Raw genomic sequence first — 12696 nt, forward strand, 5'->3', positions numbered from 1 at the left:
CATGTCCAAAACACCAAAAGCAATGGCAACAAAAGCCAAAATTGACAAATGGGATCTAATTAAACTAAAGAGCTTCTGCACAGCAAAAGAAACTACCATCAGAGTGAATAGGCAACCTACAACATGGGAGAAAATTTTCGCAACCTACTCATCTGACAAAGGGCTAATATCCAGAATCTACAGTGAACTCAAACAAATTTACAAGAAAAAAACAAACAACCCCATCAAAAAGTGGGCGAAGGACATGAACAGACACTTCTCAAAAGAAGACATTTATGCAGCCAAAAAACACATGAAAAAATGCTCATCATCACTGGCCATCAGAGAAATGCAAATCAAACCCACTATGAGATATCATCTCACACCAGTTAGAATGGCAATCATTCAAAAGTCAGGAAACAACAGGTGCTGGAGAGGATGTGGAGAAATAGGAACACTTTTACACTGTTGGCAGGACTGTAAACTAGTTCAACCATTGTGGAAGTCAGTGTGGCGATTCCTCAGGGATCTAGAACTAGAAATACCATTTGACCCAGCCATCCCATTACTGGGTATATACCCAAATGACTATAAATCATGCTGCTATAAAGACACATGCACACGTATGTTTATTGCGGCATTATTCACAATAGCAAAGACTTGGAACCAACCCAAATGTCCAACAATGATAGACTGGATTAAGAAAATGTGGCACATATACACCATGGAATACTATGCAGCCATAAAAAATGATGAGTTCATGTCCTTTGTAGGGACATGGATGAAATTGGAAACCATCATTCTCAGTAAACTATCGCAAGAACAAAAAACCAAACACCGCATATTCTCACTCATAGGTGGGAATTGAACAATGAGATCACATGGACACAGGAAGGGGAATATCATACTCTGGGGACTGTGGTGGGGTGGGGGGAGGGGGGAGGGATAGCATTGGGAGATATACCTAATGCTAGATGACGAGTTAGTGGGTGCAGCACACCAGCATGGCACATGTATACATATGTAACTAACCTGCACAATGTGCACATGTACCCTAAAACTTAAAGTATAATTAAAAAAAAAAAAGAAAGAAACATAGAAACTATGAAGGACTAGCAACACACATAAAGCCATTATCTTGTAAAAAAAAAAATTGTAATGTTATAACCTTCCATTCTTTCCCCTATGAATTAAAACTTTTTTTTTTTTTTAATGAGACTAAAAAATCAAGCTGATAAAATCTATGCCCTGTGGGAACTGGTTAGGTCAGGCTACCCACTCCAGATTTCCAGCAGGCTGGCCTCAGCTCTACCTACAGCCAGTAGCTTATTAAGGCTCTAGGCGCCAGTGACACCTTCAGACAGGTGGTTAGTGCGCCCTAAGGACTCTCCGCAGCGTCGCTCAGGTTCACAGAACACGCCCAGGGGCGTGTCCAGCTGTCGTCGTGGAGAGCCCACCTCCCCGGGGGGTGTGGCTAAGGGACGAGGCACTTCTCGTCCAGAGCCCAGGTAATCCGGGCGGGATCAGCTGGCGTCGCGATGTGATGACGTCAGGCCCCGGGCAGGCCTGGAGTGGCGCGCTGGGCGTGCGCGGCTGCGGTCCGGCGTGTTGGTCCCAGCGGTTCAGCTGAGGTAGGGACGTGCTGTAGGCCGGAATGTTACCGGCTGTTGGATCTGCGGATGAGGAAGAGGATTGTCCTGAATTGGTTCCCATTGAGACGACGCAAAGCGAGGAGGAGGAAAAGTCTGGCCTCGGCGCCAAGATCCCAGTCACAATCATCACCGGGTATTTAGGTAACTAACCATCCCAGTCACAAAATGCCGTGAACTCTGGTGTCGTGGGATTTTGCGGGCTGCCGGTGCCTCTTCTCCTGAGGCATTGGGGCCTCATGATCAAGAGCAAATGTCTTTGAGGTAGGGGCTGGGTCACTTGCTTCTCGTAGGGGTTACCTCTCATCTTGGGAGTTAATGATGCCCGGTCCCCTCTGCGTTCGATTCCCGTTTCTCAAGTGAGATGGAAAGTTAGCCTTTGAAACAAGGCTTTGAAGCTAAGACACGCCCCCCAATTGTCTCTGTGACCTCTTACCAGGTTATCTTACCTTCCTGACGCTCATCTACCTCACCTGAAAATGGAAAATTACCTGTCACCTGGGAAACAGGGCCGGAACCACCTACCTATTGCCATGAAAGGATGTCCCGTCTGTAAAATGCCCGACACGTGGGGCTTTCGTCAGTAGATTCCCCTTCCCCACGAGCCACAGTCCTCCAGCCAGTTGGCAGGAAGTGCTCCCATCTTAAACACTTTTTTTGGAGGTCTGTTTGTAAACCACTGCGTAGGAAGTAAGAATAAAATCTCTGTCCTCCAAGACTATTTCTCAAACTAAGAACGTTTAGAGTGTACAGGGATACTCGAAACCACAAGTTTGTGAACTTGGTAGTTTCGTGAAGGGCGGTTTATGCACTTACACTGGAAGTTTCTTACTGGAAAAGTTTGAGAAATATATTTTTAAACCTTACAGTTAAATAGAAGGGCTAGAACAAATATATGACTGTATTAGAAGTTTGGAAAAAGTTAAGAAATGTAAATAAAATGATACTGTTTCCGGGAAATAATATTCCTAGTTGTTGCTAGAGACAGGTACAGACTTGGGCCACTTCGTGACCTTTTATGTAAAAATAAGAAATAACTGCTTTTGTTTTTTTAAAAACTTTGTAGACTGTAAGTTTATTCCCGTTTTTTGCTCGGAAGTAATTTTATAAGGGAATTTATTTTTGGCGTTTCCCCACAGTTATTCAGAGGCTGCTCTGCTGAGAAGATGAACAAATTTCTTGTCCAAAACAATGTATTTCAAACGTGCCCCTCGGGCCTTTGCCGTGTTGCTCACTGGTAGGTCAGTAGATCATTGGAGAAAATGATCTGAAGCTCAGGAGTGAGAATTAATACCAGCAACCTTGTTGCTGAATCTAGGGATAGTTTCACTCCTATCCCTGACCATTTTCCCTTTTTGAAACACTGTTCTTTTGGCTTCTATTACATTTTTCTTCTGGTTTTTCCACCTGCTTCTCTGGCTTCTTTTTAAGGCTCCCTGCTCCTTCCCCCTTTGTCCATCTTTAGCTACACACCTGTGTAATTTCTATTTTGATGTCCTACAACTTAAAACTTAACATGTCTGAAACTTCATCTGTTACCATCCCCCCAAATCCTGCTTCTGTGATCCCAACCATTTGGAATACTCTAAAAGCCTCCTGACTAATCTGGAGTCTTGCTGCCCTTTAATTTATTCGTTGCATGTTAGCCTTAATGATCTTTATAAATGTCAATCCGACTGCGTCACACCTTTCAGTGGCATCCCTATGGGTTAAAATTCAAATTCCTTAACATGAATTACAAGGACCTGTAGGATCTGGATCTTGCCAACCTTTCCAGCCTGCCAAATTGGCCCCGCACAATGAACTAATGTTACTTCAAAGGTGCCAAGTGTTTTAGCCCCTTGGAATAGGTACTTTTTTACTGTGACTCCTCTGGCTAGATGTCCCTCTTAGGTTCTCCATAGCATTTTGTGCATCTCCTATTGAATATGTCACCCTGTGACATAATTGCCTCCTTATTCACTGAATTCCCCTCCATTCCCCCCTTCCCTTAATATTTCTAAGCTCTATGAAGGCAAAGACTATCTTGTTCACTTTTTCACCAAGGCCCAGCATAAATCTGTAACGTATTAGAAACCTTCGAATGAATGAACTATGTCTTAAAGTGTTTTTTTTTTTCATAATATGGTTAAAAAGCCCTAGTAAATCTTCTCTTAGAAGATTTCTTACATTCACCCTTTCCTTTCAGTTTTCACATCACTGCCCTGTGAAACACTCATGTTCAGGGCCTCTGTCTCAGGCTTGGACTGGTTTTAAGATCTTCCTCATTGCCCTAAGTCTCTCTCTTCCATTCTATACTTCATATTTTTGTGATGTTGAGCTTCCTAAAGTACTCTAAATATAAGCCTTCATCTCTTAAAAAGCTTTGAAAGGAATATGACCTAAAAGATATTAATACCCTAATACTCCGTAAAATCTTCCTAGTTATAGGAAGATCTAGTTATATACTAGAAAACTTAATGTATTTCAGAAGACATGTATAGCCTACATGTAAAAGTTTTTAGCAGCACTGTAATAGTAAAACACTGGAAACAAACCAAATGTCCAACAAAAAAAAAGATAAAGAAATGATATAGTCATACAATTGAACTACAATACTATGCAGTTAGGATTTTCTTTTTTTCCTCTATGAATTTTAGTGTGTACGGTTCACAAGACTATTTTTTTTCTACTGGAGATTGACATATTGGGTTTCATATGCCACCTGCTGGATAAAGTTGGTATAGCTTTATGAATTTATCTTACTGAACATTCTGTCCATTGTTGACACTACCTGGCTCTATTCCCCATTTCATAAAAACTTATATAGATTATTTAAAGCATACTATAAGTAGCCATATAGTCAGCCTGAAGTTGCGTCTCGTTAATGTTGAAATAAAAGGTCATTATAAATAAAAGAGTGTGTGTAAATTTTAGGGAAGGTTAGGCTGGGTTGAAGAAACTGTTTCAACTTGTAGGAGTGTTTGTAAATATTTATAAAATTTTATGTCTACATAAAGTATTTTGCAACAGGTTTCAAAGGATGCTTTAATCTTATCCTCTAGGATATTCTCTACTAAAATAATATATGAAAAATAGCATGCAAATTCTCAAAAACGTTAGGATTCTTTATATGTTTTTTGTATCTTTAAAATTATTTTGAATTTTTTTATTTACAAAAAATATGTTTTATAGGTGCTGGGAAGACAACACTTCTGAACTATATTTTGACAGAGCAACATAGTAAAAGAGTAGCGGTCATTTTAAATGAATTTGGGGAAGGTAAGTAAAGTTCAATAAATGTCATGTTGCAAGATTTTGTGTGACTGTTTATTCCTCTGGTGAATTGATATTCCATATTTAAAAATGAAAATGCAAGGTATTGTATTGATGTGGATAGCTTTAGAAAAATTAGATTAATTTCTGTTAAGATTTATATGGGTTGAGATACTGAAATTAGTTTTAATAAAATTTTATTTTGTATAACTTTGGAGTTCTTATTAACATAATTAAACTACATTTTTACCTGAAATAAATGACTCCAGAAGTAAAAATCTAGACATATGAAAAAACGTTTATTTTTTATTTTATTTTATTTTTTTGAGATGGAGTCTCTCTCTGTCGCCAGGCTGGAGTGCAGTGGTGCAATCTCAGCTCACTGCCACCTCTGTCTCCTGGGTTAAAGTGATTCTCCTGCCTCAGCCTCCCGAGTAGCTGGGACTACAGGCGTGCGCCACCATGCCCAGATAATTTTTGTATTTTTAGTAGAGACAGGGTTTCACCATGTTGGCCAGGATTGTCTTGATTGAGCTCCTGGCCTTGTGATCCACCCGCCTCGGCCTCCCAAAGTTGCTGGGATTACAGGCATGAGGCACCATGCCTGGCCAAAAAATGTTTTTTTTAGGAATTAGAAAGGCACTTTTGTATGGACTCTATTGCAACTCATGAAAAATATTTGAAAATGCTTCTGTTATTAGTTAACTTTGTTTAATGTTTATTATCTGCAATGCAGTTAAAACTCAGTATTTTAAAAATGAGGTAAACATATGGTCTTTATCCTCATGTATTTTAAGTTATCTGTGAAAATAAGTGTGCTTAACTTCTCAACTGAAATATTAAACTGTAGTCAAAAAAATAGCTCTAGACACAATACTTCTGTTATCTTTATAGGAGTTTTTCTTCATCAGTATGAATTGTAATCAAAGCTCACTTCTAGCCAAAAAACAATATCTATTAAACGATTTCTTTTAAAATGTACTATTTTTTTTCAGTTGTAAAAAGTAAAAGAGCTAGGTTTTATGAACAGGATGGGAAGCCAGTTATATTCGATTTCTGGTTTTAATAAACTAAAGAGAAAAGTGCTTTTTAGGCAAAAATCCTGAGATTTCTAATAACAGACTGTTTTTTTCATCATCTTATTAAATAACCTATTGCACACTGATTACATTTATTCTTACTATTTTCTTTATTTTTTCCCGGATCATTTTTGCAATTTTATTTTTCACAGCATTCTCAATACTTTTCTTCATGTTTCATTAATGTTCTGTATATAGTCTGAATTCTGTAGCAACCTCTTTAGAAGCTCTTTATTAATACCTAGCTGAAATATAAAAAATATGTAAGTGTAAAACTACTCGATTTTATGGGAGCTCATTTGCTTAGTGGACTTTTAGAACTTCACCATTTGGTATATTTCTTTATTAGAGGAAAAGTAAAACATTTAAAATAATTCTTATAGATAACAAGCATTTCAAATATAGTTTATTCTTTCTTAAGTAAGTATTGCTAGGAAAATATGTGAATTTGACTAAAAGTTTAGGTTTTTTTTTTTTTTTTTTTTTTTTGAGATGGAGTCTCGCTGTGTTGCCCTGGCTGGAGTGCAGTGGCACAGTCTCGGGTCACTGCAACCTCCGCCTCCCGGGTTCACACCATTCTCCTGCCTCAGCCACCTGAGTAGCTGGGACTACAGGCGCCCGCTACCTCACCTGGCTAATTTTTTGTAATTTTAGTAGAGATGAGGTTTCATTGTGTTAGCGAGGATGGTCTCGATCTCCTGACCTCGTGATCCGCCCGCCTTGGCCTCCCTATAAGTTTAATTTTTAAATGAGCACATGGTACACTGGCCAAAAACCTTCCTCAAGATGAACTAGGGTTTTTACTCATTGGGAATATTCAGCAGTTTGTCTAACAGAAACAATTTAGAAGAAGAATGAAAAGAAAAAGATAGATAAGGCGGTCTCTTAAGAGGTTGAAGGGCATACAAAATCCAGTATATAAAACATACTAGTCTATTTAGAAAGTTTACCCTGGACAAGAAAAAAATGCCTTCAAGATAGCTACTTTATTAAGAAATGGGGGTGGCCAAGTAAGAGGCCTAAGGAGGAAGTAGGTATGTTTATTAGTTTAGGATGTGTCTTTTTCAGGGCTTAAGTCATCTTAAATAAAAGGTAAAATAATGTAGTGTACTGTAATTTAGATATCGAGGCTGCATGAATAAAATGAAAGAATATAAGTTATAAAATGCAGTTTCTGCTTTAAGATCTCCATTATTGAGTTATCCTCATCTTTGTTTTTTGTTGGCTAATGGACATAAGCTAAAGAGTGCTGTTTGTTAATTATTCTAGGAAGTGCGCTGGAGAAATCCTTAGCTGTCAGCCAAGGTGGAGAGCTCTATGAAGAGTGGCTGGAACTTAGAAACGGTTGCCTCTGCTGTTCAGTGAAGTGAGGAATGTGTTTACTGTGTACATGGTTTACTAGAAATGTTTATTGATTATATTTCCAGCTTTAATTTTCTTGAGTAATTTAACTGAATTTACACAGTTTGCTTCATTGTATTTTTAAACAAATAGAAAATAAACTTATTAGGAAGCATTTTCTTAAAGTGTTTCTTGCTGTCTTTTCTATCTGCTCTAATGTTTTGGTCCTTTTATTGAGTTTTTATTGCTTTTGATGTCAGGGCTTATTTAATCTCTAGTGCATGAAAGTCTCATATGTAAAAAATGATTATTCTGAATTTAATCTGTCATTGGTCATATTTCTAAGTGTTCAACCTTATAAAAAAAAAATGACTATCAAAAAAGAGAAAAACCTTACATTATGTTCTACTAGTTAAGTTTTCAAGGACAGTGTTCACTAGTCTACCATATACCCTAGAAGAGTTACCCAACACATAGTAGCACTCAAATATTTGTTGAATGAATTATAAAAATGACTACTTGTACTGTTAATTTTGTGTATTCTAGTGAATTAAATCTCTTCGGCATCATTTACTCCCTTAGGTATTTGACTTTGTGTCAAATGTTTTGGCAAGGATAAAATTATAACAGACTTTCTTGAACAACCAAAATGTAATCTATTAAGGATTTTCCTTCACTTTTGATAAAATAAGAAAAAAGGAAATTAAAACCTTGCATCCTAATGTAAAATAGAATTATATGGTGTTTAATATCAGTGTCCCTTTAGCTATTATATTAAACTACTATAGTTAATAAATTTTATCATTATTTTGTATGTTGGTTTTTAAAAATTTCATAAAGCTATAAAAAGATACTTGGTCAGATAAAGTTTCCTCTGCTTTTAATTTTAATAAAGTATTATTATGTATATGATTTCTTTTTCCCTATTATATATATGCATCTATTGTTTTCTCACTGGTAAATATGGGACGGACATTTTGTTAGAAGGTTAGAAGTGAGTTAAATTTTCACATTCCTAAGGATACTTTTGTCTTGGGTTGTTGAATACATTTTAAAGTGTTTATAATAATCACTTCAAAATATTTAGGTAGTTAACTGTAAATTATGTTTTGGTATTCTCCAGGGACAATGGCCTTAGAGCTATTGAGAATTTGATGCAAAAGAAGGGGAAATTTGATTACATACTGTTAGAGACCACTGGATTAGCAGATCCTGGTAAGAAGTGAGATTATTAATAACCAGAATATAGTTCTGTGATATATTGTAAATAGATGTATTAGTGGAATATCTAAAATGAGTATTAAAGCTTTTGTTAGTATTAAACCAAAAACTTTTTTTGGTTTAAAAGAGGAAAAGTACTCGGTTCTCATTTTCTTTGGCAGTTGAATGAATGATCAGAGTATTTCTTGGTACTTTTAAGCTGTTAATAGAATTTGAAGTTTTATTGATTGACTTAGGATTATTTGTAAGAACAGAAGTTGTTAAAAATAAGGACATGTAGGAAGAGCAGAGACGTTCTACCTCTAAGTACAGTTGTCCCTTGGCATCCATGGGGTATTAGTTGCAGAACCTCTGAGGATACCAAAATCTATTAATGTTCAAGTCCCTTACATAAAATGGTGTAGTATTTGCCTATAACCTATGCACATCCTCCCATATACTTTAAATCATCTGTAGATTACTTATAATACCTAATACAATGTAAGTGCTGTGTAAGTAGTTATTATACTGCATTGATAAGGTAATCATGACAAGAAACTCTAAACTCTACTATGGAAAGCTACACAGAGTCAACCTGTTTCTAACAATGGGTTTCTGTTACCTTCTTACCAAGCTCTAATTCTTGATAAAGTCTGCTTATTTTCCCCAAATAACTTTTAGATAAAATCTTTATTTTCAGTTTGCATAAAAGTTAGTGCTTATTCTGTGAATCTGACCCATACCATTATTTTCTTTTTGATCTGGGTCTCTGGCATTGGGGCGATTTGTAAGACTATGTTAAAGTATTTGGGGGTAATTTACTAAACAGGTCATAGTTGTCCAAAAGAAATATTGAAGTATCCTGAGAGTTCAAATGTGATCAGTGGTTATTGTAATTAAAACAATTACATAATAACATCATCCCCATGTTTTCAAAGTAGTATTGAATTAGGCTATTTTGGTCCTTATAGTAGGCATGGGTTTTCATACCTTTCTGATAAATCTGACTGATGATAGGACTTGGACTAATATGTTGGCATTAAATATTATTTGAATCTGGTAAGAAAGAAAAATATATTGTATGCTTTTATTAGAAATAGCAAGTATCAGTTTATTTCATCATAGCCAGTTTTGCCATTTTATAGACAAAAACTTGATACTTTTGAGAGTTTAATTAAACACGATTCAGCTTTTCAGAGGAAGAAAGAAAAACTAAAGATCACAGAGAAAGCTTTTATACAAATTGTAGTTATAAAAAAGTTAATGTTTCTTGCTTCTAACTTTCTTTACAATAAAGATTTTATTGTTTGGGTAAAGATGGAACATTCATTGTAAAAAAATTTAAATACCTAAAAAATACAAAGAAGAAAGTTGAAAAGTAATCATCTCACTATTGTGATATACAAGTAGGGGCTGGGCATGGTGGCTCATGCCTGTAATCCCAGCACTTTGGGAGGCTGAGGCAGGTGGATCCCTTGAGGCCAGGAGTTCAAGACCAGCCTAGCCAACATGGTGAAATCCAGTCTGTACTGAAAATTCAAAAACTAGCCAGGCGTTGTGGCGCACCCCATAATCCCAGCTACTCAGGAGGCTAAGGCATGAGAATCGCTTGAAAGCTGGGAGGCGGAGGTTGCGGTGAGCCGAGATCACGCCACTGCACTCCAGCCCAGGCAACAGAGCAAGACTGTATACACACACACACACACACGCACATGCACACACACACACACACTTTCATACACACACACACAAGTAGGTAAATTTTATTCCAGGGATCTCTCTATGCCAGTGCTACTTGGTAGTATGTTGAATGGCAGCCTCAGCCTCAGCTGGGAGCTTGTTAGAAATGCAAATTCTTGACCAACCCAGATCTACTGAATCGGAATCTCTAAGGGAGGGGGTCAAGCAAGCTGTTTTTAATAAGCCCTTCAGGTGATTCTTATACTGTACAGCCATACCGCAGGTATGTTGTGGGCTTAGTTCCATATCACTGCAGCAAACTGAATATCACAATAGAGTGAGTCACACACATTTTTTTGTTTCCCATTGCATATAAAAGTTATGCGTTTTGGCCGGGTATGATGTCACAGGCCTGTAGTCCCAGCTACTTGGGAGGATCACTTGAGCTCAGGAGTTTGAGGCTGCAGTGAGTCATGATTGCACCACTGCACTCCAGCCTGGATGACAGCATGAGACCCCATTTCTTAAAAAAAAAAAAAAAAAAAAAAAAAAAGCTGTGTTTATACTATACTGTAGTCTATAAAATGTGTAATAGAATTGTCTAAAAAACATACATACCTTAATTAAAAATATTTATTGCTAAAAAATGCTAACGATCATCTCAGCTTTCAGCAAGTCATAATCTTTTTGCTGGTAGAGGGTCTTGCCACAATGTTGATGGGTGCTGACCAATCAGGGTAGCAGTTACTGAAGGTTGGGGTGGCTATCGCAATTTCATAAGATGATAATGAAGTTTGCTGCATTAGTTGACTCTCCCTTTCATAGAAGATGTCTCTATAGCACATGATGCTATTTGATAGCATTTTACCCACAGTGTGACTTCTTTCAAAATTGGAGTCAGTCCTCTCAAACCCTGCTTTATCAATTAAGCTTCTGTCATATTTTAAATCCTTTGTTGTCATTTCAACAGTGTTCATAGCATCTTCACCAGGAGTAGATTCCATCTCAAGAAACCACGTTCTTTTCCCGTCCATAAGAAACAACTTCTCATTAGTTAAAGTTTTCTTATGAGATTGCAGGAATTGAGTCACATCTTCAGACTCCCCTTCTAATTCTAGTTCTCTTACTGTTTCCACCACATCTGCAGTTATTTCCTCCATTGAAGTCTGAAATCCCTCAAAGTCAGCTGTGAGGGCTGGAATCATCTTTCAAACTCATTCATGTTGATACTTTGATCTCCCATGAATCACAAATGTTCTTAATGGCATCTAGAATGATGAATCCTTTCCAGAAGGTTTTCAATTTACTTTGCCCAGATCCATCAGAGGAATCACTGTCTATGGTAGCTATAGCCTTATGAAATATATTTCTTAAATAAGACTTAAAAGTCAAAGTTACTCCTTGATCAGTGGGCTGCAGAATGGATGTTGTGTTAGCAGGCATGAAAACAACATTAATCTCCTTGTACATCTCCATCACAGCTCTTGGGTGATCAGGTGCGTTGTCAATGAGCAATAGTATTTTGAAGAAATCTTTTCTAAGCAGTAGATCTCAATCGTGGGCTTAAAATAAACCATGCTGTAAACAGATGTGCTGTCATCTAGGCTTTATTATTTATAGAAAACAGGCAGAGGAGATTTAGCATAATTCTTAATGGCCCTAGAATTTTCAGGATGGTAAATGATTATTGGCTTCAACTTGAAGTCACCAGCTGCTTTAGCCTCTAACAAGAGAGTCAGCCTGTCGTTTGAATCTTTGAAGCCAGGCATTGACTTCTCTATAGATATGAAAGTCCTAAATGGCATCTTCTTCCAAAAGGAGGCCATTTCATCTCCATTAAAAATCTGTTGCTGGCTGGGCTCGGTGGCTCATGCCTGTAATCTCAGCACTTTGGGAGGCCGAGGTGGGCAGATCACGAGTTCAGGAGTTCAAGACCAGCCTGGCCAACATAGTGAAACCCCATCTTGACTAAAAATACCAAAAATTAGCCTGGCTTGGTGGTGGGAGCCTGTAATCCCAGTTACTTGGGAGGCTGAGGCAGGAGAATGGCTTGAACCCAGGAGGCGGAGGTGGCAGTGAGCTGAGATTGCACATTTCACTCCAGCCTGGGTGACAGAGCGAGACTCCATCTCAAAATAAATAAATAAATAAATAAATAATAAGTCTGTTGCTTAGTGTAGCTACTTTCATGAATGATGTTAGCTACATCTTCTAGGTAGTTTACTACAGCTTCTATATCAGCATTTGCTGCTTTCCCTTGCACTTTTATGTTATGGAGATGGCTTCTTTCTTTAAATCTTGTGAACCAACCTCTGCTACCTTCCAACTTTTCTTCTCTAGCTTCCTCACCTCTCTCAGCCTTCATAGAACTGAAGAGAGTTAGGGTTGCTCTGAATTAGGCTTTGGCTTAAGGGAACATTGTGGCTTGTTTGATCATCTATCCAGACCACTTCATATCAGCAATAAGGCTGTTTTATTATCATTTGTGTGTTTACTGGAGTAGCACTTTTAAT

The 12696-nt window shown here is 37.5% G+C and overlaps 1 protein-coding gene across 17 annotated transcripts in view; it reads left to right on the forward strand.

Moving 5' to 3' along the window:
- Positions 1-1491: 1491 nt before the first annotated feature.
- The window catches only part of LOC134729329 (zinc-regulated GTPase metalloprotein activator 1A-like), a 47371-nt gene continuing 36166 nt past the window's right edge, over positions 1492-12696 (forward strand). For 2 of the 17 annotated variants that reach the window (XM_063597860.1, XM_063597861.1), the window contains exons 1-4: positions 1492-1772; positions 4803-4889; positions 7232-7328; positions 8427-8518. In XM_063597860.1, the coding sequence (XP_063453930.1) occupies positions 1634-1772; positions 4803-4889; positions 7232-7328; positions 8427-8518 (415 nt within the window). In that variant the 5' untranslated portion in view covers positions 1492-1633. Of the gene's footprint in view, positions 1773-2746; positions 2866-4802; positions 4890-7231; positions 8216-8426; positions 8519-12696 lie in introns of those variants that run through there. The other 15 variants (XM_063597864.1, XM_063597863.1, XM_063597867.1 and 12 more) reach the window with 11 other exon arrangements.

Source organism: Pan paniscus, chromosome 18 (assembly GCF_029289425.2).
Source record: "Pan paniscus chromosome 18, NHGRI_mPanPan1-v2.0_pri, whole genome shotgun sequence".
Taxonomy (NCBI): domain Eukaryota; kingdom Metazoa; phylum Chordata; class Mammalia; order Primates; family Hominidae; genus Pan; species Pan paniscus.